Genomic DNA, 23,186 nt, shown 5'->3' on the forward strand with positions numbered 1-23,186 from the left:
AATTTCTGCCTTTTAGTTTCCTTAATCATGAGACAATACATTTCTGTTGTTTTAAGCCACTCAGTTTGTGGTACTTTGTTATGGCAGCCCTGGGAAACTCCTGCACAATCCTATTCAAACTCTTCTAGAAAATCATAGAGGAAGAAATACTTCCCAGCTCATTCTGTGAGGCCATCATTACCTTATACCCAACAGGAAAAAATACACTGTAAGAGAAGAAAGTGATAGACCAATATCTTTCATGAACATAAGTACAAAATTTTAAATTACATTTTAGCAAATTAATCCACCTGTGTGTGTGTTTGTGTGTGTGTATGTGTGTATACATATGTACTTATATTTATTTATTTGTAATATCAGGGCCAAGTAAGATCTGTCTCAGGAATGCAAGCTTCACTTAATATTTGAAATCAGTCAGTGCATTTCAGCATATTAATGAACTAAAAAAGAAGAACCAAATGATCGTGTGAAGAGATACAGAAGGAGCATTTAACAATCTACCGTATTCATTTCTGATAAAAAAAAAAAAAAACAAACTTTGTGCAAAGTAGAAATAGAATGTTCTTAAACTGATAAGGGACATTTATGAAAACATTAGCTTTCGCATCATACTTAACTGTGTAAAAGACTGACTGCTTTCCCCATAAGATCAGGAACTAGGCAAGCGTGTCTGCCCTCACCATGTCTATGCAACATTGTAGTGGGGATTCTAGCCAGTGCAATAAGGCAAGAAAAAGAAACAAAAGGTATCCATATTGGAAAGAAGGAAGTAAAACTGTCTTTATTTGCAGACAACCTGACTGTCTATGTAGAAAATTGTACTGAATCTACAAAAAAAAAACTTCTAGAACTAAAAAGTTGGTTTAGCAGAATTCAAGGTCAAGATATAAAAAACTGATCTTATGTCTACTTACTGGAAATGAGCCTGAAATTAAAAATAAAAAATACCATTTACAATATCATCAAAAGATGAAGTAATTAGGGATAAGTTTGACAAAAGATCCATAAGATTTTTTTTTTCATTAAAAAACTACAAACCGGGGCGCCTGGGTGGCTCAGTTGGTTAAGCGTCCAACTTTGGCTCAGGTCATGATCTCGCGGGTTGTGAGTTTGAGCCCCGCGTCGGGCTCTGTGCTGACAGCTCAGAGCCTAGAGCCTGTTTCAGATTCTGTGTCTCCCTCTCTCTCTCTCTGACCCTCCCCTGTTCTTGCTGTGTCTCTCTGCCTCAAAAATAAATAAACATTAAAAAAAATAAAAAATAAAAACAAAAAACTACAAACCATTGCTTAGAGAAATTAAAGAAGGCCTGAATGAAAGGAGAGACATATCCTATTCATGCATTGGAAGACTCAATAACGTTGAGATATCTCCCCAAATTGGTCTGTGCATTCAGTGCAGTTCCAGCCTTTGACACACATCATAAAGGAATCCCAAAGCTTTTGCAGGTAAATGGCTTGGTCAAAGTTTACACACTGGTTGCACAGCCTTGCTGAGCTAGTGAGTCTGACAGTCATCTCTAGAATGATATCCCGGAGTAGCAGGGATGCCAGGGGGTAGAGAGTAGGCCAGGAACTTCAGCTGAACTAGGAATGTCCCTGAGGCAGGAGCTGTCAGGGGTGGGCCAGATGGGAGGCAAAGATTCACCCAGAAGTTTGATAGCCACTGTGTGCAGGTGGTGGAATTATGGATGACTCTTATTTTCTTCTTTGTGTTTCTTTGTTGTTTCATTCCCCACCCCCCACCCCCGCCCCGAGCATACTTAGTTCCAATATAATCAGAGGAACCACAGTCCTATAGTTGATTCCTATGGGGTATTGTTTTTTTGTACACCTGTATAATTTGAATATTTTACAAGGAGGTTGTGTTTATTTTGTAATCAAAAACAAAAGGCAGACAGGCAGAAAGAACATAACCTGTGGTTAAAGCAGTAGGTCTTAAGACACTGTGAGGAACTCCTGGTAGGGCCATGTATCGGTAACCAGGACATGGAAACCACAGTAAATACAGGACAGCCAAGCAAATGCGTGTTTCACTTGTCATGTTCTTTCCAAATCTGACTTCCGTTGGACACATAGAATGTCTGTCTCTAGTTAATGCACCAAGCCATCTTAGAACATTTGACAGAAGATTTAACTCCTTAATTCCAGGGAGGCAGATTGGGATCTCTAATTACTTAATTGAAAAAAGGTACACACTTCAGGCTGCCACAGTGTTTGGGAATTAATCTTTAAAACCTGACGGTGAACATTAAATTCAATTAGGGAGGGCGATTAGCAACGTTTCTTCTCTCCTTCACCCTGGGTAGCTTGGAGAAGTGGCTGACTGGTCTGCATTGATTCTGACGCTATCCTTGTGTATATATCAGCCAGGAGAGCCAAGTATGCATTTTTCACTTCAGAGGAGAGTTATCGGGCAATTTACAGATTGATGGATTTCCCTAACATGTCTCCATGGCTGATTCAGAGGCCCCCCTCCCGAGAATTCAGACCTACCAGTGTGCTGCTTTGCACCTTGGTGCCTTCCCCTCCTCTTCCTCCTCCTCCCCTCTCTCTCTTCTCTTTCCTTGTCTGTGCCTCCAGCTGGTCCAACTATGCTCCTCTGTCCCCTGGATTCTTGCAGAAGCTCCACACTGTCTCCCTTGCCTTGCACTCTCCTCCTGGTAGAGAAGCCAGAGGGGTCCTGTTTCTGCCTGGAAGGTTCTTCCTCAATTTCTGTATAGCTCCCATCATCCCCCCTTCAGATCTTCCTTCAGAGCCACCTTCTCTGAGAGGCCCTTCCCGGCCACCATCTCAACTTCTTCTGCTGCCCTTAGGGCCCCTTTCTTGCTCACTTACTACGCCTCCAGCCTTTACCCCTAGCTTACATGCTATAGAGATTCTGCTGGTTTATCTTGTTTAGTGTCTGTGTCTTTGAAGACAGGGGTTTTTGTCTTAGTTGTTTGCTGCTGAATAATGCCTGGCTAATAACAGCTGCTCAAGAAATGTTTGTTGAATGAATGAAGAAATGAATGCGTTTAACAGATGGAAACATTTGAACATATTTGCTTCAGAGCATTCTCTCTCTCTCTCTCTCTCTCTCTCTCTCTCTCTCTCAGAAAGACAGTGTAGTGTTCACAGTGCCCTTCACCCAACCCCATCCCTCACCCACCATTTCCCCAGAGTGACCGTCATCTTCATATATGTTGTTATGGTCTTACTACAAATGCACAAATAAGCTTGATAGAATTTTGCTTCATGTATGTTTTTAAAATTGTGTTGCAATACGTATCACATAAAATTTACCGTTCTAACCATTTTTAAGTGTACGCTTCACTGGCATTGAGCACATTTACATTATTGTACAACCATCGCACCATCCATCCCCAGAACTCTTTCTGTCTTGCAAAACTGAAACTCTGTCCCCATTAAACACTAACTCCCCATTCTCCCCTCCCCCAGCGCCTGGCATCCCCCATTCTACTTTCTGTGTCTATGATTTTGACTCTTCTAGGAACCTTATGTAAGCGGAATTATATACCCTTTTTGCCGTTTAGTGTCTGGCTTATTTCACTCGGCATAATGTCCTCAAGGTTCATCCGTGTTGAGCAGCTGTCAGAATCTCCCTCCTTTTTAAGACTGAATAGTAGTCCGTTGTATGGAGAGACCATGCTTTGCTTATCCGTTCTTCTGTCAGTGGACACTCGGATTGCTTCTACCTTTGGGCTACTGTGAGTAATGCTGCTGTGAACGCTGGTGTGCAGGGATCTCTTTGAGACCCTGCTCTCCATTTTGTGGCTATATACACACAAGTGGGCTTGCTGGATCATATGGCAGTTCTATGCATGATTTTTTAAGAAACCGTCGTACCGTCTTCCATATAATCTGTGCCATTTTGCGTTCCCACCGACAGTGCACAGAGGTTCCAGTTTCCCCACACTCTCCCAACACTTGTTCTTTTTTCTCGTTTTTGATAGAAGCCATGGGTGTGAAGTGATGTTTTATGTGTTTTGATAATTTAGGTGGCATCTTGCTGTGTATATGAAGCCTGTCTCATGTAATCAATATTATGTTTTTTACTGCTTAGCCATTGTTAACTCTGTAGGTGTAGCTCATTAGTTCTACTTTATTTTCTCTATTAACGAGTCATACTTGTACCTAGTTTGGCAAAAAACTACATGCTCTGTTCTTCTACCATAAATTTCCACTCTGTGTTGACGTCTTCTGGTTGTTTCTTCTGTTATTTCTGTCCGTATTTCTTTTTTTTAGAATTTTTCTTCTCTCGTTTTTTTTTTAAATGCTTATTTACTTATTTTCAGAGAGAGAGAGAGAAAGAGAGAGCATGAGCAGAGGAAGGGCACAGAGAGGGAGAGAGAGAATCCCAAGCTGGCTCCGTACTGTCAGCACAGAGCCCGACTCAGGGCTCAAACTCACGAACCGTGAGATCATGACCTGAGCTGAAATCAGGAGTCAGACACTCAACCGACTGAGCCATCCAGGCGCCCCTCTGTCCATACTCTTTTTTTTTTTTTTTTTTTTTTTTTTTTTTTACAGTGGGCTCCATGCCCAACATGGAGCTTGAATCCATGACCTGAGATCAAGAGTTGTGTGCTCTGCTGGCCGAGCCAGCCAGGCGGCCCTCTGTCCATATTTCTAAATGTAGATGCTGCTATTTCATGATTGTTTCAGTTTGAGACCCCAGCTATCGACCCCCAATAAGAAAGAAAGGATCTGAGCTCTCTTAGCATTCTTTGACAGCTGCTCTTGTTTCCTTAAGCTCAGACATTTCCATATGCCCAGGAAACATGCTTTCAGAACTCTGATCCTTTGCCTTGTGAGCACCTTGGGGAAGCAGCGGGATGAATTTTCTCGTCTTGAAAGGGAAGGCCGTCTCCACATCTGGTCTGTGGATGTGCGTGGGCGGAGACGAAGAACACGAGGCTTGGGTTCCCCACCGTAACCGAGAGAAGGTCAGAGAATACTGTCGTCAAGAACTGGGTGCGCGGCAAGCCCCAAGGAGCCCGCGCACCAGCTCCGCTCATTCCTCACCGCAGGCCTTGGGGTGGGGCTCTGACCCCCGCTTCACCCAGGAGGAGACCGAGGCCCAGGGAGGCCAGGCTGCTTGGCCAGGTCACACGATCTGCAAACAGAAGCATGACATGGGAGGCGCTTGCCTCTGAGGCCCACGCTCTGGTGGCAGCTGCTCTGCCTGCCTCTCGTGTCTGATCCTCTGAAAGCCACCTCAGACGATGGACAGCAGCCTCCCCTGCTTCCTGTATTGACAGTGGGGGTAGGGGACTGGCCCTGCTGAGCGCCTGTGCAGGCCAGGCCCAGAGCCAGCCCTGTCAGGCTCCGTGCTAACCAGCCTTTCCCCGGGGCTCCTGCACGAGCTGGTGCGCTGGTGAGGGGCTCTCTCCTGTGTGGAGTGGCCCTGGCCCTTGCAATGTGCACTTCTACACTTGAGGGCTCGAAAGCGTGTTTCAGAAGCCACTGAATGTACATGGGGCTTTCTGCCGTCGGCTTTGTCGCCAGGGAAAGCCAGGGTGGGAATGAAGGATGGTACCTCTTCCCCAGGAAAAAGGACGGCTGGCAGATCCTGGCTCTTTGCCCGGTTGTAAGCACAGGTGTGGCAGGTTCCGTTTCGAATCTGACTCTCAAAGCTGGACCCAAGAGGATAGCCTGACTCGGTGCGGTGTCCACCTCAGGGCTCACGAAGCCCTGTCTGGGAGGACAGCCATCAGAGACGCAGGCGACACTGGGCTAGAAGTGTGAGCAGAGCGGGACATTTGGTGGTGAGCAGCTGCAAAGCAGGTGGGAAGGGCGGGCGGGGGAGAGGCGGGACTGGGGCACGCTGTGTTCTTGTGGGTCCCCTTGACCCCCGGAGGGGTTTTGGGAGAAGCTCCCCCTCAACTCACCAGCCCCGAAAACTTGACATTTCTGCACGGAAAAATTTAACAGCTAGATGTTGTTTTGATGGTAAAATAACAGGAATCTAGTTCCGCTCTGAGACCCTCTCCACCCCATAGAGGGGCCAAGCCAAGCCCCAGAGATCAGGCCTCCGCTTCTGACGTCTGGCGCTGTGTTTGCCTCGTAGGTGTGGAATGCTGTGGACTCAGGCCGCTGCCTGCAGACCTACTGCCTGCACAGTGAGGCGGTGCGGGCCGCCCGGTGGTCTCCCTGTGGCCGGCGCATCCTCAGCGGGGGCTTCGACTTCGCCCTACACCTCACGGACCTTGAAACAGGTGTGTTTTACTGCACTGTTACCCCGAGGCGCCTCTTCCTCGGAGCTGGCAGCTGGGTCAGCTTTCTCATCGGGAAGCTTCTCTGGGCGGTCAGCAGCCACAACTGCATATGGCTTCGGGGCAGTAGGAGAGAGCCCTCAGGAGAGGCTCACATTGGTGAGTGCGTTTCCAGGGCATTTGCCTGGAACCACGACTCTCCACGGAGGGTTAGGTGGGCCTCTGCCAGTCTGCCCGGAGGACAGAGCCCCAAGGTTGTCTCAGCCCAAGCTGTGGGGCTGGATAAAGAGGTAGCTTTTTAATCAACTTCTGACATGTAATTTGTACCAAAATAGATTTAGCTTTATCACAATGTCCTTTGGTTGGAATCAGTTTAGAATTCCTGTCAATTCATTATCGTTGAAAGGCTGCAAGGAATGATTCCAGCTCATAAGGAAAGTCTGCAAACGAGTTCTGCTTTAATGCCTACACTGAAAAGGCATTTGGGTAAGATGGATTTGTGCTGGGTAAATCCTAAGGGGGCTCTTGACAAGCAGGGCGAGAAGGAGAGAGCAGTCAGTGGAAGGAACTTGACATTAGCGAGTACTCCTGTGCAACAGGCACTCTTAGCGCCTAATCCCGCCACAGCCCCTGCGTGGGGTCCTGTCCGTGGTCCTCAGGCGAGGACAGAGCCACGGGGTCGGAGCTGGTTCGAAGCCTCTGCCCCTGACTCAGGTTGGCTGGTCTCAGCACCCACGTTGCCTTCTCTTCCTTGGGCTCCTTCTGGTCACTTTTCTGCTGGACTCTCCTGCCGGGGCCAGGAGGGGAGGCCGGAGTCCCCGCCCATCCCTGGGGTGTCCCAAGTCTTCACATAGGCCTCCCATACCCCGTGGCAAAGGCCCTGGGGTCCGTGCCTCTCTCAGGGCCTGGCAAGCAGGAGACGACAGCTCTGGGCCCGACCACACAACCCCTCCCCAGCTGGGAGGGGGCACGGCGAAGGAATACGGCGGATGGTGTAGGGTAACGGTGGGGTCTGTGTCCCACCCGGAGCATACTCGTCACTGGATTGCCGAGGCTTGGCCTCGAGGCTCCTCTGCCTGAGCCCCGTGCATCCTCAGCGGGGGTGAGGACAAGATTGGTGGCCGTGTCAGCGGCCGGTACTGTGCCACAGGTCCTCACCACGGCGTGCTGCCTGCAATCTCTTCTCCATTTTACAGGCGGAAAGCTGAGGCTCAGAGCAGGGAGTAGCTAGCTCACGACCTCCCCGTGGTATGTGGCAAGTGGGGATTTAGAGCCGTGTCTGCATTTGCAAATCCTATGTCCTTTCCACAGTACTGAGTGTATATGGGGTTTTTCTTCTCAACAAAGTGTTTCCCTAACCAGTTGTGGTCTTACAGTGAGTCCCACAGGGCCGATGAGGACGCCATGGCTCAGGGAGTTTGGTGCCACTTAGTCGATGATGACCGCGGTGGGTAATGTCCTGACCACCCACTGTGTGCTAGGCCTTCTCCTGCAGCCTTACATCTGGGGTCTCACCCTTTAAGGCCGCACCACCAGAATCTTCTTTGCGTGCAAAAATCTGCCAGTCTCACTCCGTTGCCCATGTGCCCCGTAACCCATGCTCAGCATTGGAGATGCAGACCCAGAATCCACCCCAGAAGGTCTTGTCTGCCAGGGGAGATGGAAGTGTGGACAGAATCCCAGGTTGTGGTGATGGAGCGAGATGCAAGAACATGTAGCCTGGAACCTGGCAGGAGGCAGGACCCAGGACCCAGGGGACAGAGGATCCGGGTGGAGGAGGTGTGGTGGAGGAGGAGGGATGCACATTCCCAGCAGACAGAACAATGAGGACAGAGTTGTTAGAGGAACAGGAGTGGAGTGTGTGGCGTTGTGGGGTGCAGGCAGTTGCGGGGGAGTCTGGGGGTGCAGGCCGGTGGTTCCCGGCCTGTGAGGTCTTTTCCTTTTCCTGGCCCCACTGCCCCCCCCACTCCAGGGACATTGGGTGCCCATGGGTACCTGCACTGCCCACCCTCGGAGCGAAGGAGTGATGCTTTTCACATCCTGGCGGTGCTGTTGGGTTAATCAAATACGAGTTCATTTGATAACGTTAATGGATGCTTAGTGGCCCTTTGTCATGATGTATCTTCTCAATCAACAGATGTTAAACAGACACTGCCGTGGCATGTGTGGGTATGTGTGAATGTGGGGGAAGGCTTCTGAGATTTTTGGATTTTTTTGAAGAGAGTCTTCCTGATAAGTTAGGGACTGCCACAGCAGGTGGCAGTAGGGGGCCGTTGCTGAGTTTGGAGCAGGAGAGAATCATGGCTTGATTTGCACTCTGGGCAGGTCTCCCTGGTATCTTCAGCTGGTTGGGTATGACCAGGGCGAGGTGGAGAGCTGGAGGAGGGGAGGGGGCATGCCTTGCCCAGTCTGTGGCAGAACTTCACTGGAGAGGGGCTCGTGTGGCCCCAGGCCCAGGGTGCTCCTCCAACGGTGGTATACTGGGTGGTGGAGGGAAGGCTCAGCCCCTGTCCTCAGGGCTTCGCCTAAGACGGGGGGACTTTTCCACTCTACCCTACTCCCGGGAATGGCACTCATCACCTGTTGAGAGCCGGGTTCCATTCACTCAGCAGGTATTTCCTGAGCACCTGCTATGGGTAGGACCTGGTGCTGGGGCTGTAGCAGTGAGCATGTTGGATATCCTTTGTCCCTCGTGGGGAGGTCTCAGGGTGTGGACCTCACCCTTGGAGCAGCCCTCCAGCCCCGACATGGACTTCTCCTGCTGAGGGGGCTGTTGGTCTCTGTGTTTGTCGCCCTGACTAGTGTGGGAGTTCTTGAGAATGGGGCCTGCCCTGGGAGTCTTCGTGTCTTCGTCATCTGGCCAGGGCTGGCTCGGAGCAGCGACTTGGAGTGTGTGAGCAGAGGCTGGCCCTTGCTGGGCAGTGAAACCCATCGGTGGCTCCCTCCGTGCCTCCCACCTCAGCTGTGCGTCCCCACCCTTGGCCCAGGTTGTCATAGATGCTGTCTTTAGCAGAGGCCGGTGGTCTTGGGCGGCCCCTGTGGCTCTCGGCCCGGTTTGACTTCTCTCGTCGTCCTTTCTCGTCACCGAGTCTGATTTCCCTTTTCACTCGATCTGCCTCTTTCCGCCCTTGGTGATTTGGCTTTTTCATTTCAATCTAATTAGAACTCCCTGCCAGGAGAAGGCAATGCAGGGCGTTCTCACCGCAGTGCTTTGGGAATTAGTCACTCGGTGCCCATTGTCGTTAATGGGAATTTGGTGCCAAGGCCATTTATCCTGGTGTCCTCAATCAATACAGTTAAAAATCTGTGGATTCTGAAATGTCAATACCCGGCCTGAAATATGGAGAGCCAGCCACATTTTATCTCGTTAATTTATAGTTCTGACGGGCTGTTGGCTTATAGGACAACCATGAATCAACACCTAAATAAAATCCACTCACAGATTCATTATTTTTGGTGCTCCCGCTTCAGTCTGTAATCTTCCTAACAAAACGTCTCTGATGCATTAGTCTGAGTGGCCTCAGGGAACCCTGGCCAGCTCCACCAGGGCCCCAGTGTCGCCTGCCTTATGAGTCAGCTGTCCTGCACACTAAATCAGCCTATCTCCTCGAAATCCCCTGAAGAACTTGTTCACTTCCACGGGCACTGGTCTTGTGAAGGTTCCAGCCCATCATGCCCCCTGCCCCCACCACTGGCAGGTGCCCCCCAGCCTGGCTATTGAGGCCTCATAGGTTTGCAGGGCCCCTGGAGCCCCCAGGGCTCCGACTTTGGGGAAGGCACCCTGTCTTCCTTCCTTTGCCCTGGTCAGCTCTCCTGATGTGCATCCAGCCTGTCCTGGACGTCCGTGCAATGGTACCTGGTCCCAACAGTGCTGGAGGCAGTGCAGTGTGACAGGGCACGAATGGGGTGCGAATGTGCACCTCCACTCACCTGAGCTGGGTGTCCTGGGGGAAAGTTCCTTCACTTCTGTTTCTGCGTCCATGAAAGGGGATAACAGTACCTGGCTGGTGGTGGGATTTTGAGGGGAATAGCCGAGAGAATGTTTGTAGGCACTTTGCAGAATGCCTGGCTCAGGTATGCACTCAGCAAAACATGTCCCTTCCCTTCCTCTGTCCCTCCCTCTGAGGCCCTTGGGATGGTGGGAAGTAATGCCCTTGTTCCTGCCGAGCGTCCAGAGAGCCCCGGTTGCTGGGCCATTTCTTCAGATGCGGCAGCTTTGGTAGCTTTGGTAGCTGAGCTCCAAAAGCCCCCAATCTGGTGATCCCCCAGCCAGAGTGTGGCCCTTGGTCCCCATGTGGGTCTGGGGCAGCCGGGAAGGCCTTCCTGGGTCCTCCCTGTGTCTCCTCCATGTGTTGCTTCTCCGTGACAAAATTCTACTGGCGGTGGGCTAGCGGCTTCCTCCTGGTGACGAGACGGCAGCTGCCCTCTTTGGGGGGTGCGTGTGCAGACCCCCCGCAGTCCAGCCTGACCCGCTCTCCAGAGCTCCAGGCACCCAGTGCTGAGGAAGGTCTCTTCCCGCAGATAACCCACCGCCTGCAGCCTTGCTGTCCCCAGCCCCTGGCTAGCTCCTCCTGCTCTGGGGGTCCTTGTGTCTTTCGGTGGGGGGTCATGGTGCATGGAAATGACAGCTGAGACTGGACCCGTAAGTGACCATTTCTCTTGTTTTCCAAGAGGCGCGTTCTGCTGCCTCCCTCAGTTTTGTATCCTGATTGGGACTGCCGTCACAGAAATGCTTCAGGAAAGGGGACCGCCACATCAGCTGAGTGTGCACCGTGGGCCAGGCCCCGGGTGGTGTAACCCTGGTTCTTGGCACACTGCTTGGTCTGTATGAAGCTGAAATGGACAAAAAGATGTTAGTCCCTTTGCTTACTTATTACATTTTTAGTACCTACACTTACCTGTGAGGACAGTGTTTTTATCCCCATTTCATTGACCTGGACACTGAGGCTTGGAGTGCTCGGGGACTTGCTCGAGGCTTCGCGGCCAGCAGCAACAGAGCTGGGATCCACCTGTGGCCTGTGTGACTGGCAGAGCCTGCCTGTTGAAGCCCGGGAGTGGCATGCCCTCACCGCGTCGGTTTTTCCTGCCGAGGACGAACGGTTTGCTGAAGCCCACCCCTAGGGGGCCCTGCTTGGCTCTCCCCCGGGCAGCTGGCTTGCCACCTGTGGAAGCGAGCTTGGGGCCTCTGGGAGGAAGGGGCGCCCGGACGGGTCTTGACCCAGCCTTCTGATTAAGTGACTGGCTGAAGGATGCTTCTCTGGCTGTCGACAGCCGCTGCTCCGGTGGGAGAAATGTTAGCCCTGGCGATTATAGTACATTTGGCATAGGAAGGGTGAGAAGCATCCAAATTAGAACCTGACGAAGACCAGGAGCTCATGGGGCTTTAGAGGAGGGGCTGCAGATGGGGCTCCTTTTGGGCTGACTGGTGCCGCCCCTCCAGGCCCTGGAGGAGGTGCCTGCAGGGGGCCTGGGCTTCTCCATGCTTTGGCTTTTGAGCACCATGACTGAGTGTCCCCCGGCACAGCTCCGAGGGACTGGGTCAGGCACCCTTTAGGTACCTGTGGAGGCAGGAAGGCGGATGCCCAGCCGCATCGTGGGCCGCCGGGCGATGGGCACACTTGCACAGCTCCTGATGGTTCGGGCACGTTTTGTGTATCCAGTCCTGTGGTCCTAGGGGTTTGCCGCTGGATCCAGACACAGAGTCTCTGAGGGGCTCCGTAGCCCAGTGAGGTCTGAGCCGACGATGGCCCTGGCACAGCCCCTCCAGTGCCTTCTTGCCCAGGGAGCAGCTGCACACCTCCATCCGTCCTTCTGGTGTAGGCGGGACCCCCACAGACTCCTCTGCTTTTCCCTGTCCTCATCCACCCCTCTTTCTCCCAAGCTCGTTCCTCCCCCGACACCCTGTCCCTAGCCCTCTTTTAAATGTGCCCGTTCTCAAGTCTACCACCTCTTTGGCCCTGGGCCCCATTCCCACGCACACCCTTCCTCTTTCGGTCTGAAGAGTTTTTCTCTCCGGTTTCAAGCTTGTTTTCTCCCCCCTCTTTCCATACAGCTTTGGGGCATGACCCTGGTGTTGGATATTAAATCCAGTGTTATTACGCGTCCATGAAACAGGCTGCCAGCCCCATACCTCACCCTGTGGGAAGTGCCCACGGGTCCTGCCACATGCCACACACCCCTGTCCTGTCATTTTCTCCCAGTGACGCCTGTGCCGTCCTGTGGATAAATGAATAGTGGATTTAACGGACGGCACTGTTTCGAGGACTACCGTCGCCCCACCGTGCTGGTACTCGGTCTCTGTGTGCGCTCGGAGGCAGCCGCCGGGCGGTCAGGCTGCCCTCGTAGGTCAGACCTCCTCCACCGACGGACTGGGAGCCCGGACGCTTGCCGTCGAGCGGGGCCTGCTGGGCCCTAGAAAAGCCAACTTGAGGCAAACCCTTGCGACACACCTTGTTTGCAAGTTGAGAACTTTTGTTTTCTTTTCAACTTTAGGGAATTCAGTCTCGTCCAGATCATTAAGAGCAGCAGCCAGACTTGATATAAAGAGAAACGCCGACTGCCGTTTCTTCTGTTGCTGCCGCAGCCGCCGTCTGGCGGGCCCGCCGTCCGTCTGGGGCCTGCCCCCTTATGTCACTCTGTCTTTCCAATTCTCACGACAGCTTCTTCAGCTTAGCTTTATTATCCTGGTTTTGTGGATCTGAGAGGACCACCAGCTGAGCCAGAGGCGCCCGCTCAACCGCGGGGGACCTGTGGATGCACCCGCACCCTTCCCGGGACTCTGCCAGGCGTGCTGAGATGGCCCCTGTTTCTGATTCATAGAGTTTGATTTGAAAGTTAGTAAGCTCCTTTTCTCGTTAACTTTGAGTCAGGATGGTTAGATTTACAGCTGGCGGGGTACTTCCCAGAGGATGAGTGTAACGATATTGATTTTAGCGAAATGAGTCATATGCCGCCTGCCTGGGAACACGAGCTCAATCACCATGAGCCGACAGCATCAGCTTTCCCTTGTCAGCGTCTCCCCTGCATGTTCGTGAGTCCATGGATACGAACAAAGAGCTAAGGAGAAGGAAAGGTCACGGATAGCTTGCAGGCAGGCAAGGCGGGGTACGGAGAGCGGGGCTCTGGGGTTGGACAGGCCCGGCCTGGCTCCCAGCATGGCTGACTTGTGTGGCCCTGGACCAGTCCTCACCTCTCAGAGCTTTCATTTCTCCTGCTGTGAAATGGGCTAATGACACCTACTACAGAGGGCTGCACGCAGGCCTGGAGGCGACAGATGCCCGCTCCCTGCAGAGGAGGGCATGAACTTCTTTTCTCTTTCTTGGGGTCCCCTACTTGGGTTTCATCTGACCTGGATTAAATATCTGTTATGTGCCAGGAACTGGGCTGGGGGCCAGACATGCTGAGTGGAAGAAGAGGACCCGTTGGGGACTCAGAGCCCTGCATGGTGATAGGGTCCCCCAAGGTAGGCATTAGGGTGAACAGGTGGTGTTGCCCCAGGCACATGGGTGGTCATCTGGGTCTCTACCTGAGAAAGGAAGAGGGGAACCTCTGAGGAATTTCCTGGCTAGTGTTACCAGCTGCCTTATCTTCTCAATATTGGTGATGGGGTAGTAATAATAGCGTCAAGAGAATAAATTGAGTTTCTGCGTATTTTTGCCCTAATGACAATTTATGGTTTATTTGTATCATTATTGATTCAAGGAGGAAAAGAAGTGATTTTTCCTAACTCCAAGAGGATCTGAACAGTTCTTATACTGGTTGAGTTCATTATAACAAGATCAATAAAGTCAGTGTTAGTGGATTAAATATTTTAAAACTCAATTTCCCATAAGCAGCATACAGTGAATAAATAGACCTTTCTGTAACAAGCATGTAACCAAGCAAGATAGTCTCGAGGTTAAAGGTTACGTAGCAACTAACCATTGTGCTTGAGGTAGCGTCGTGAGGGAGGAGAGGACGTGGTGAAGAGGGTACTCGATGTAGGAACATGTAGAGGAGGAACAAGTCTGACAAGAAAGGACCTTCACCTCACCGCGGCTGGGAACAAGACAGTCTCTGATAAATATTTCCAGCCTTTATCTATGTCTCTTCAACAAAATGTAAAGACTAGCCCAGGGCACTGTATTCTCATAGCCTCAAGACAGAAACTCCAAATCATTCCTCTCTCAAGGTTCCTGCTGTTAAGAACTTGTAGCCCTTGGTTTTAGGTTTTAATTTAACCAAGGATGAATTCAGTAATTTGGGGGTTAACTTTTTCCAACAATCATAGCTCCCTTTTGTTGTTTGCTGTGTCTGCCACGCCCTCCAGAGCACTGTACGCGTTATGGATGCACGTCCGTCGCGTGTGGTCCCCGGACAGCCTGCCGTTTACAGACTTGGGCAGGTCCCTCTCCTGGGGTGGGGCCTGGGTCTGGGTGACTCTCAGCCCTTCTGCTGCACCACCTCCTGTGCCGAGCACGGTGCCGGGCAGGGACGGCTGGGGTCCCCGACTTCTGAGCCACAGCCTTGTGCTAGACCTCCTTCCCCGGTGGAATCTCCCCCTTTGTGTTTCCCATGAGCTATCTGGAAGCTTATCAAAAATTTTAAAATCTTTTAGTTTTGGACCCTTTTAGCAGATACAGCAAAGGCCTAGTCTCATAAGCAAAAAGTAGGAGAAAAGATAGAAAGCATCGCTTGTGTTGTAACGGGAACATCAGAGTACTTACGAGACTCGAAGGCTCTTCCCAGTCTCTTTGGAAGGTTGAAGAATAACATGCAGAAATACGTGCATTTTTTTTTTTTTTTAGCAGAAAAAGCTCAGTCCTCATCTTTTAGCAACTCAGCTTTTGCTTTTCCTCCCACCTTTTCCTCATTGTTGGCAAGACTGTATCACTGCACTTTTTGAAAAAACATGCCTAATTCACTGCTGTTTCTGAAATAAGCATATGGTTATATGCCATGGTCCAAGAAACAGGGAAAATTTTTCTCTAGGCAGACCGTTTATTTTTCCTTTTGGGCTTAAGGACTAGCAGTGACTCTGAACGAGCAGGAGGGCCACAGTAGGTACTGTTGCCTGTGCCAGGAGGAGATTTCTGGCCGGGGCCTTTGCAGCAGCGTGGGGGCCACAGTGGCATCTGTGTGCTCCTTTTCCATTGAGGGGACATGATGGTGCTCCCTTTCTTCATCCTCCATATGGGTCCCCTGGCTACCTGGCTGGGGCAAGTGCCCTGAGGCCTGAGCTGCAGTTCCAAGGCCTGTCCCAGCAGGTCTCCGTAAGTGCCATTCCGAGTCCCGGCCGTGGGGAGACCTCCATCCTCCCTAGGAAGGGGCATCTCTAATCGGGCATAGCATGGGTGGTCTCTGACCACCAACTATAGCTTGATGGGTTTCAGGAAAGAAGAGGAAGCTCAAGGAATATCGGGTTTCCGCTCAGATTAATTCCCCAGGATGTGAGTTTTTGCTTGAGACAGTTGCTTGTCTGTTGACCTAACGAGACACGTAGGACCCAGACTCCTGTAAGTCTTCTCATCTCTCTGATGCCTGGTTAGAAGGATTCTTTATTAAAAAAAGCCACACACACACAACATTATGACAACGATATTGGTGTAACTTAAAAAATGATCTTACTACCCCTAGAACAAACCACTTCAAGTCGGTAAATCTCTTCCCAGCCTCTGCCCGTATCAATCCCTTCTTAATACTTTTGTGATCCAAGAACAGGTATCAGGCATTGTCTGTCTTGCCAAAGAGCACGGTTTGTGATTCCAGTTTTGAATGGCTTTTCGACATTCCACCAGGCAGAGACCCACATTTGCCTCAACTGCCCCCTTGGGCTGGACGGCTAGGCTATTATTTATAGGCCCTTCACCATTACGGATGACAGGACCCACAGTGGCCCCTCTTCACATCATAGTGACACAGGATGACCATGAAAGACTTTGTGCACTGCCCGTTTGAGTGGAACAGTTAAGGGGCTTGTTGAACTTCAAGAAGTATAGAGGCTCCATTTACAAAACCTCAGGTGTTTCCAAAGTTTTCTCTGATGACAAGTGACTGCAAACTGTAGGCCCCTGGAAGATACTGGAAAAAAATCAACATAACCCTTCATCAAGGGAAAGGTGACACTTTAATGAAGAGCTTTCCCAAAAGTTTGTATTGTGGAAAGAACATTTTGAAAAGAGATGTTTTTGTTTCCACCATCTTGTAATTTGTTAACCAAAAACTATGTGAATGTGTCACCTATTAAAAACACTAATATCTGCACCCTTAACTTGGGAGCAGTTTTTCTAACCTGCTTCAAAATCCTTGAGATGACAATGTCAATGGATTTTGAATTGGGCTATTAAAAATATGAGAATGCAGTAATACCCTGTGATGAGTTGCAGGAGCGTTTTTCTGACCTGAGGGGAACTGGGGCCTCGCTCGTAACATGTTCACAAAATCCTTTGTATCAGGGATGGACAGAAGCGGACGGTGTCTCCTTTGTTGCCAGTGGTAAGCATCTTCCAGCCGGGTCTGTGCATCTCTGGGAAGAGTCTTTGTTAGCTCTGATGACCTCAGAGAACGGACTGGAGCCCTAACTGGGCTACTTTCAAATCATTGAGCCACAGACAGTTTTCCTGCCTTTGAAAAAAAATGGAAGTGGAGTCAATTTGGTAGCTCTCACTAAAAACTCGTTTGGTTTAATGATTTCACAGAGGTTTGTTGATACTCTTAGAAAATGGCACATTAAAATATATTTTATTATTTTTTAAAATACAGTTTATTGTCAAATTGGTTTCCATACAACACCCAGTGCTCATATTTTAAAATATTGGTTATTGTGTCCTTGTCTCTCCTTTAAAATAGTTTACTTTTGGTATCTTAATGCGTACAATTTATTCGCACGGTAGCGTGGTATGTAACTTACAAGCAAACACGCGTCCCCGTGATACATGCTGAAGGGCTGTCCCTTGTTGGGTGTTGCTGTCAGACAAGTGCAGAGACCATGGATCTAGGCAAATTGGGTTTATAAAGGCTCCTGCTGTAACTCAAGACTACCAGTCGATGACCTTTCATTTCCTTACCTGGTGAGCTGGTAGAATGCTGTGTGTGGGGGTCCTGAACACAAAGCAGGGCAGCCTTCTGGAAGTGCTTTCTGAAATGGATGAGCAAACATGGCCTCTGGGTTCCCGTGAGAGGAAATGATGCTGGAGATCTTGGCATCACGTTGGTCTCCACGGCCACCAGCTTCATGTGTCCCTAACCGCCCACGGCCTCAGTCCAGTGGAGGAGTTTCTGTGGGCCAGGGGCAGTCAAGGTTGTCCCTCCTGGACAGTGGGAGCCATTGCTGACATCTCTGAGGGAAACCACCTTCACGCTCTTGGTGGGTGTTGCATAGCAGGTGCCATGCCCGTGAGATGGCCTGGCCCCTGGGGACGTGTCCGGTGGTAAGAACAGTTCCCAAGGCCGGTCTGGTTTCTGGTTGCATTTTCAGTGGGGTTGAATGGAGCACACGAGAACTACAGCCAGTGCCCTGGGGCATAATGTGGCACAACATAGAGAAACGAGTGCTGGCTTTTGGAACCCAACAGACCTGGGCTCAGGGTCAGAGATCTGCTCCCCACACGCCCTGAGTTCAGCCTGTTTATGTCACTGACGTCTGAAAGCTCACAGTGGCGAAACCGACATTTTCCCCACCATATGTGTGTGTGTGTGTACACACAAATGTTTTCACAGTGCACGTGAGCGCTCGACAGCGGTTTCATGACAGATGTGCAGAGGACAAGGACCGTCTTGAGTCCTGCAGAATCAGTGAGACCCCAGTGGGCCACACTGCCTGTCCATGCTGGCTCCCAGGCCCTGTGGGGTCATGCTGTCACTTGTTGCCCAGAGTATCATGCTACCATTACCAGCCACTCCCTGTAGCAAATCATCCGTGGTCATGAATGTAAGGTCATGGTTGAAAGATGGCTGATCCCACAAAGATCACTTTGGAGCATCTTGCTTTTTCTTTTTTAGAGTCCTGGGTAAATACTCTCCGTTAACTGTTCGGCTTTGACAATGTTACTTAAGCTCCCTGAGCCTTGGCTTTTCTTCAGTCGTAGAGCAGGTTTTGAGCGGTTGTGTGGTTTAAATGAGTTGATAGGCAGTGTCGATGGAACACAGGAAAAGTGATGTTCGTGGGTCCAGCCGTTGGGTCAGCCCTGGGGGGCAGTTCGGCCAGTCAGGGACGGGGCTGGTCAGAGAGTGAGATTCAGGTGCCATGACGTCTGTTGTGCTTCTAGAAAGTCTCATGGGCCCTTGGGCCCAGAGCTCTATGTCAGATGGCATCTTAGTTTTAAGATATTTATCTTGTGGTCCGAGTATTTTTTAATGCTCTCTTCTCTTCTTTGTGTTGTAGGAACCCAGCTCTTCAGCGGTCAGAGTGACTTTAGAATCACTACTTTGAAATTTCACCCGAAAGACCACAGCCTTTTTGTGTGTGGAGGCTTCAACCCCGAAGTCAAAGCTTGGGATATAAGGACCGGCAAGGTGATGCCCGTCTTCCTCCCGTGGCCTCTCCACAGGAGAGCTTGCCGCGGCGGTGTGACTGACCGGGGGTGGGCCAGCATCTAGGTGCAGGACCCTGGAGACGGGGTAATTACCACCTGACGTTTCATCGGTGCTCAGCGTGATGTGTATGTGTTCCGAAAGAACGTTCTTGAGTTGTTAGAGTATTGAAACATCAGAGGTGCAGCTCTGAAAACATTTATTGAGTACCTACTGTGTGCAGATGCTTCCAGATGATATAAAAGGAATTAGCCTTTGGGTTACTCAAGGGAATGACGTGCGGTTGCAGATAAGTGGTGTGGAGCACTGCTGTATGTATGTCTGTGTGTGTGCGTATGTGTGCACGTGTGTGTGTGTGTGAGGGGGAGAGAGAGAGATGGGTGGGGGAGTAAGGGAGGGACAAGCAGCCATTCAGAGGGCGAGGGCTTTCTGCTTGATGTGAGGAAGGCTTCTTGGAGATCACGTGCCTTCTGGGGCTAAACGGCTGGTGGCGATCAGTCCCACAGAGGAGTTTCCACCCCGCTGCTCACCAAGCTGCTGCTTCCGTTGCCCTCACCCACTTAATAAGTGGCAGCTCCACCCTTCCAGGGATTCGGGTCGGAACTGTCAGAACCGTGCCTGTCTCTGCTCTTCCTGTCTCCCCCACATCCAAGTCACGAGCATATCCTGTGGTGACTGGCTTGAGCTGCCGTTGGCTCTTACTGGGATAATTGCAGTAGTTTCCTATGTGGTAGCTCTTTCCCCACTCCTTATAGTTTGTTCTCAACATGGCAGCCAGAGTGTCTGTCACAGTGTAAGTCTGATGTGCCTCTCCCCTGGTCAGAACACTCCAGGCTCTGATCTCACTCATGGTAAAGGCCAGTGTCCCCACAGTGGCCTTCAATACCTACATGAGCTTCCCTTCCCCCTTCTCATCACCTCCAGCCCCACTGGTCTCCTTGCCTTTCCTAGAGCACACTAGCACGTTCCTGCCTCAGGGCCTTTGCACCTGCTGCTCCTTCCACCTGGAATGCTCTTCTCCCAGTTTTCTCTGTAGAGGCTCCCTCTCTCTGCTTGGTTCTGTTCAAATGCCACCTCTCCTGTGAGGCCTTCTCTGATCACCGTGATGGTCACCCTCTGGCATTCACTAGTCCCCTTTGCCCCCTCACTGTTCTCCCTACTATGTATCATCACCCGGTGTACTGTGGATTTTACATGTTTATGTGCTTGCCTGTCTGCCTTCACTTGAACATAAGTTTCTCCAGGGAGGGATTTTTTTTTTTCTTTAAAAAAACTTTTTTTTAATGTTTATTTTTGAGAGAGAGAAAGAGGCAGAGAGAGGGAGACACAGAATCCGAAGCAGGCTCCAGACTCTGAGCTGTCAGCACAGAGCCTGACGCAGGGCTCCAACTCACGGACCACAAGACCGTGACCCGAGCCAAAGTCAGACACCCAACCGACTGAGCCACCCGGGCGCCCCTCCAGGGTAGGGATTTTCTGTCTGTTTTGTTTGCTGTTGACTTGTAGCCCTTAGAACAGTGCCTGGCACGCAGTAGACACTCAGCAAGCCTCGGATGACCAAGTGAAGGAATGAGGGAGGAAGGCAGTCATGCAGAATGTGTAGGTATAGAAGGTAGAAGTGTGAAATGTGTGTAGGGACCAGGGACTGGCTTGACCTGGTGGGGCGTGGGCTCCAGGCAAGGGCACCGGCCCCAGGCAAAGAGGCTTTCAGTGCTGTGAGTCCTGGTTTGGGTTAGCAGGGAGAAGCCAGGCCTGAGAATGGGTGTGTGGGAGAGTAGTGAGGAAGAGCCGTGGCCCGATTGCCTCTGGGGGTGCGCCGTGATTTTAGGCGGACTTGTTTTCAGGGTCTGAGAAGCACTACTCTGGTCTGAAGGAGGCACGCGGCCACTTGAGTCCTACAGGGTAGTTTATAATAAAACCCATGTTAAACTTAACTTTGAAAGGAGAAGGTATGGAATGTCAGTTTGCCCTCCTGCATTTAGGATTCAGGGGTTCAGTGCTCCCACCCTGAAGGGCTCAAGGCTGCTGCAATGCTAAAAGGTTCTACCTAAAGGCTTTCCCTCCAGGACTGCCTCCCGCCCCACCTTGGATTTCCCGGATTTGAAAGTCAGGTTGGCCACTGCAGGAAGACACTTTCCCAACAGGCTGTTGGAAGGGGCTGCTGGCATTTTGTGAACCTAAGAACACAGGCAGTTTCTTTGAAGAAAATGTGAAGTTTTATCCATAGGTGTCTTGCTTAAAGTACTTCACAAGTGGGAAAATTAAAGCACAGAGAGATGTGCTCTTTAAAAAAAAAAAATCACACATTTTTCTTTTACAAAGAAACTTCTTTTTACAAAAATATTTGGAAAAGAGAGAAAAATTTCACATAAAGACGTGGACACAGTGGAATTAAAAAAAAAAAAAAAAAAAAAAAAACAACCCACTAGAACACTTGTATTTGGGCTGCATGTGTTGGAAACTCTTAGTCATGCTGTTTGAAGTGGGGCCTTCGATTACCCAGCCCTGCTGACGGCCGCGTCCCTTAAAGGTGTGCTTACTGTTTTTAGCCTCAAAGACCAAACACGTAAGAGATTACTCACCAAGGACGCCATCTGATTTAAGAGTTTGTTAAAAATATTGGATTTTCTCCTAGGGCAGACGCCATCTGACAGGCTCTGAAAATGCTGGGGGAGAAGCAATTAGAAGCAGATGTTGCTGTGACTGGTATTGGCATATTTGCGAGTGTCTCCCAAGCTAATAATGTTGGGAAAGGGATCTGCACAATGTTTGTTTTTACTTCCCCTTTACTAGCAATCCGACTGCCTCTCCTCTCCCTCTGGGTCACAGGGCTAGTTCCATTTTGCATCAGCCAGGCTCAGGGACAGCTCTCTTGCTTCAGTTTCGTTTCCTCTGACAGGTGTTGCCTGAGTGTCTCAAGTGGGAGTAATCGGAGGACCAGAGAAGAAAGGCACAGCCTCCTTGCCCTCCTGGCTCCCACCTGGGGTGGCTCCCACCTGGGGTGGCTCCCTTTTCACCCCTCGGAGCTGCCTGCGGTATGTGGCGCTGTCCCTGGTGCTGAACTCTCCAGCTCGCTCCTGTGTCGATGAACATGTGGGGCTGAGCAGCTTGGCTGTTTTGTTTTTGTTTTAAATTACCTTCAGGGACAGTGGTGGAAACTGCAGGTGCAGGCAGGAGGGACAGAGAGCTTAGCTTACAATCAAGACCAGCTCCCCCTTTTAAATACAGCAGGAGGAACTGTTTTCTTGTAAAAGTAATATGCAATCATGTGAAAAAACTGGAAAGTAGAGGGAAATAAAGAGAAGGGGTAGTATAGCCAGCTGAAGGAAACATTAGTAACATTTTAGTATTTTTCTTCCGTTGTTCTTTTCCCCTGTGTGTGTGTGTGTGTGTGTGTGTGTGTGTGTTCTTAAAACGTTGGTCTGATTTTTATACACAATTTTATATTTTGTTTTTTTACATAGCACTGTCAGGGTTTTCCTTGTTATCACAGACTCTTGTAGAATTTTCAACACATCCCTTTGATGCAGGGTGCTTACCTGACTTGCTTCTTGCCTTCTGCCTGGTGTTCAGAGCAGAGTCTGACATAAACAGGCACTCAGTAAATATGGATCCAATGGGTCGTTTTCAAAAAACCATTTCCCTAGGTTGGATAGTGAGGATAGTTCCTTTTTTTTTTTTTTTTTTTCCCTGCCATTTAAAATTAATAGATGTGAAGGTAGAGATCGGGGTGAGCAAACTACAGCCCAGGGCTAAATCCGGCTTGCTGTCTGTTTCTGTAAAGTTTTATTGGAACACAGCCATGCTCTCATTTATGTATCATCTGCAGCTGCTTTCACACTACAGTGGCAGAATTGAGTAGTTGCAACAGAGACCACATGGGCTGCAAAACCAAAAATATTTACGACCTGGCTAACCCCTGCTGTGGATAGGTCTGGCTGTGACATCTGTCACCCTATTGATTGTTGAGATCCATCCTGATCTGGCTGACAAGGTGGGTGCTTCTGCTCTTCCCTCTATTATGGGCATCCTTGCAGAAACCCGGTGCTCACACAATATCTTTTCCAGAGAGCTGTTCTTCTGTCAAGGTGTGCGAGCAGTTTCTCTCTGTTAATGATAATCTCCAAACAGACCATCCAGGTCTACTTTATTACACATTCCACTGTAAGACATACATTTGTGCATCTAGTGTTTTCCATATTCGAGGTTTATTTCCTTAAGCTTGGGTCCCAGAACTCAAATCGCTGGATCAAAGTGAATCAGCATTTAAAAGGTAAGGGGTAGGTTTCCAAGGACAGAGCTGAGGCATGCTGTGCTGGGCTAGCGAGCCCACCACTGGAGCGTGACTGCAGGGCCAGACAGCTTCTCGCCACGGTCTGAGAGAACACAGTCTGAGGAGTGGTTGGAACAGATAACTTTTAAGCTACTTTCCAGTCATACAATTTTATGACCCTTAGGCTGA

The 23,186-nt window shown here is 50.2% G+C and overlaps 1 protein-coding gene across 7 annotated transcripts in view; it reads left to right on the forward strand.

The window, feature by feature from the left end:
• The window catches only part of WDR25 (WD repeat domain 25), a 140,141-nt gene that overhangs the window by 79,500 nt on the left and 37,455 nt on the right, over nucleotides 1–23,186 (forward strand). For all 7 annotated transcript variants that reach the window (XM_078447827.2, XM_078447826.2, XM_081795994.1 and 4 more), the window contains 2 exons: nucleotides 6,070–6,217; nucleotides 18,576–18,706. In XM_078447827.2, coding sequence (XP_078303953.1) covers nucleotides 6,070–6,217; nucleotides 18,576–18,706 — 279 coding nt within the window. The remainder of the gene's footprint in view (nucleotides 1–6,069; nucleotides 6,218–18,575; nucleotides 18,707–23,186) is intronic.

The sequence above is a fragment of the Panthera onca genome, chromosome B3 (genome assembly GCF_046562875.1).
Source record: "Panthera onca isolate mPanOnc1 chromosome B3, mPanOnc1 haplotype 2, whole genome shotgun sequence".
NCBI lineage: Eukaryota > Metazoa > Chordata > Mammalia > Carnivora > Felidae > Panthera > Panthera onca.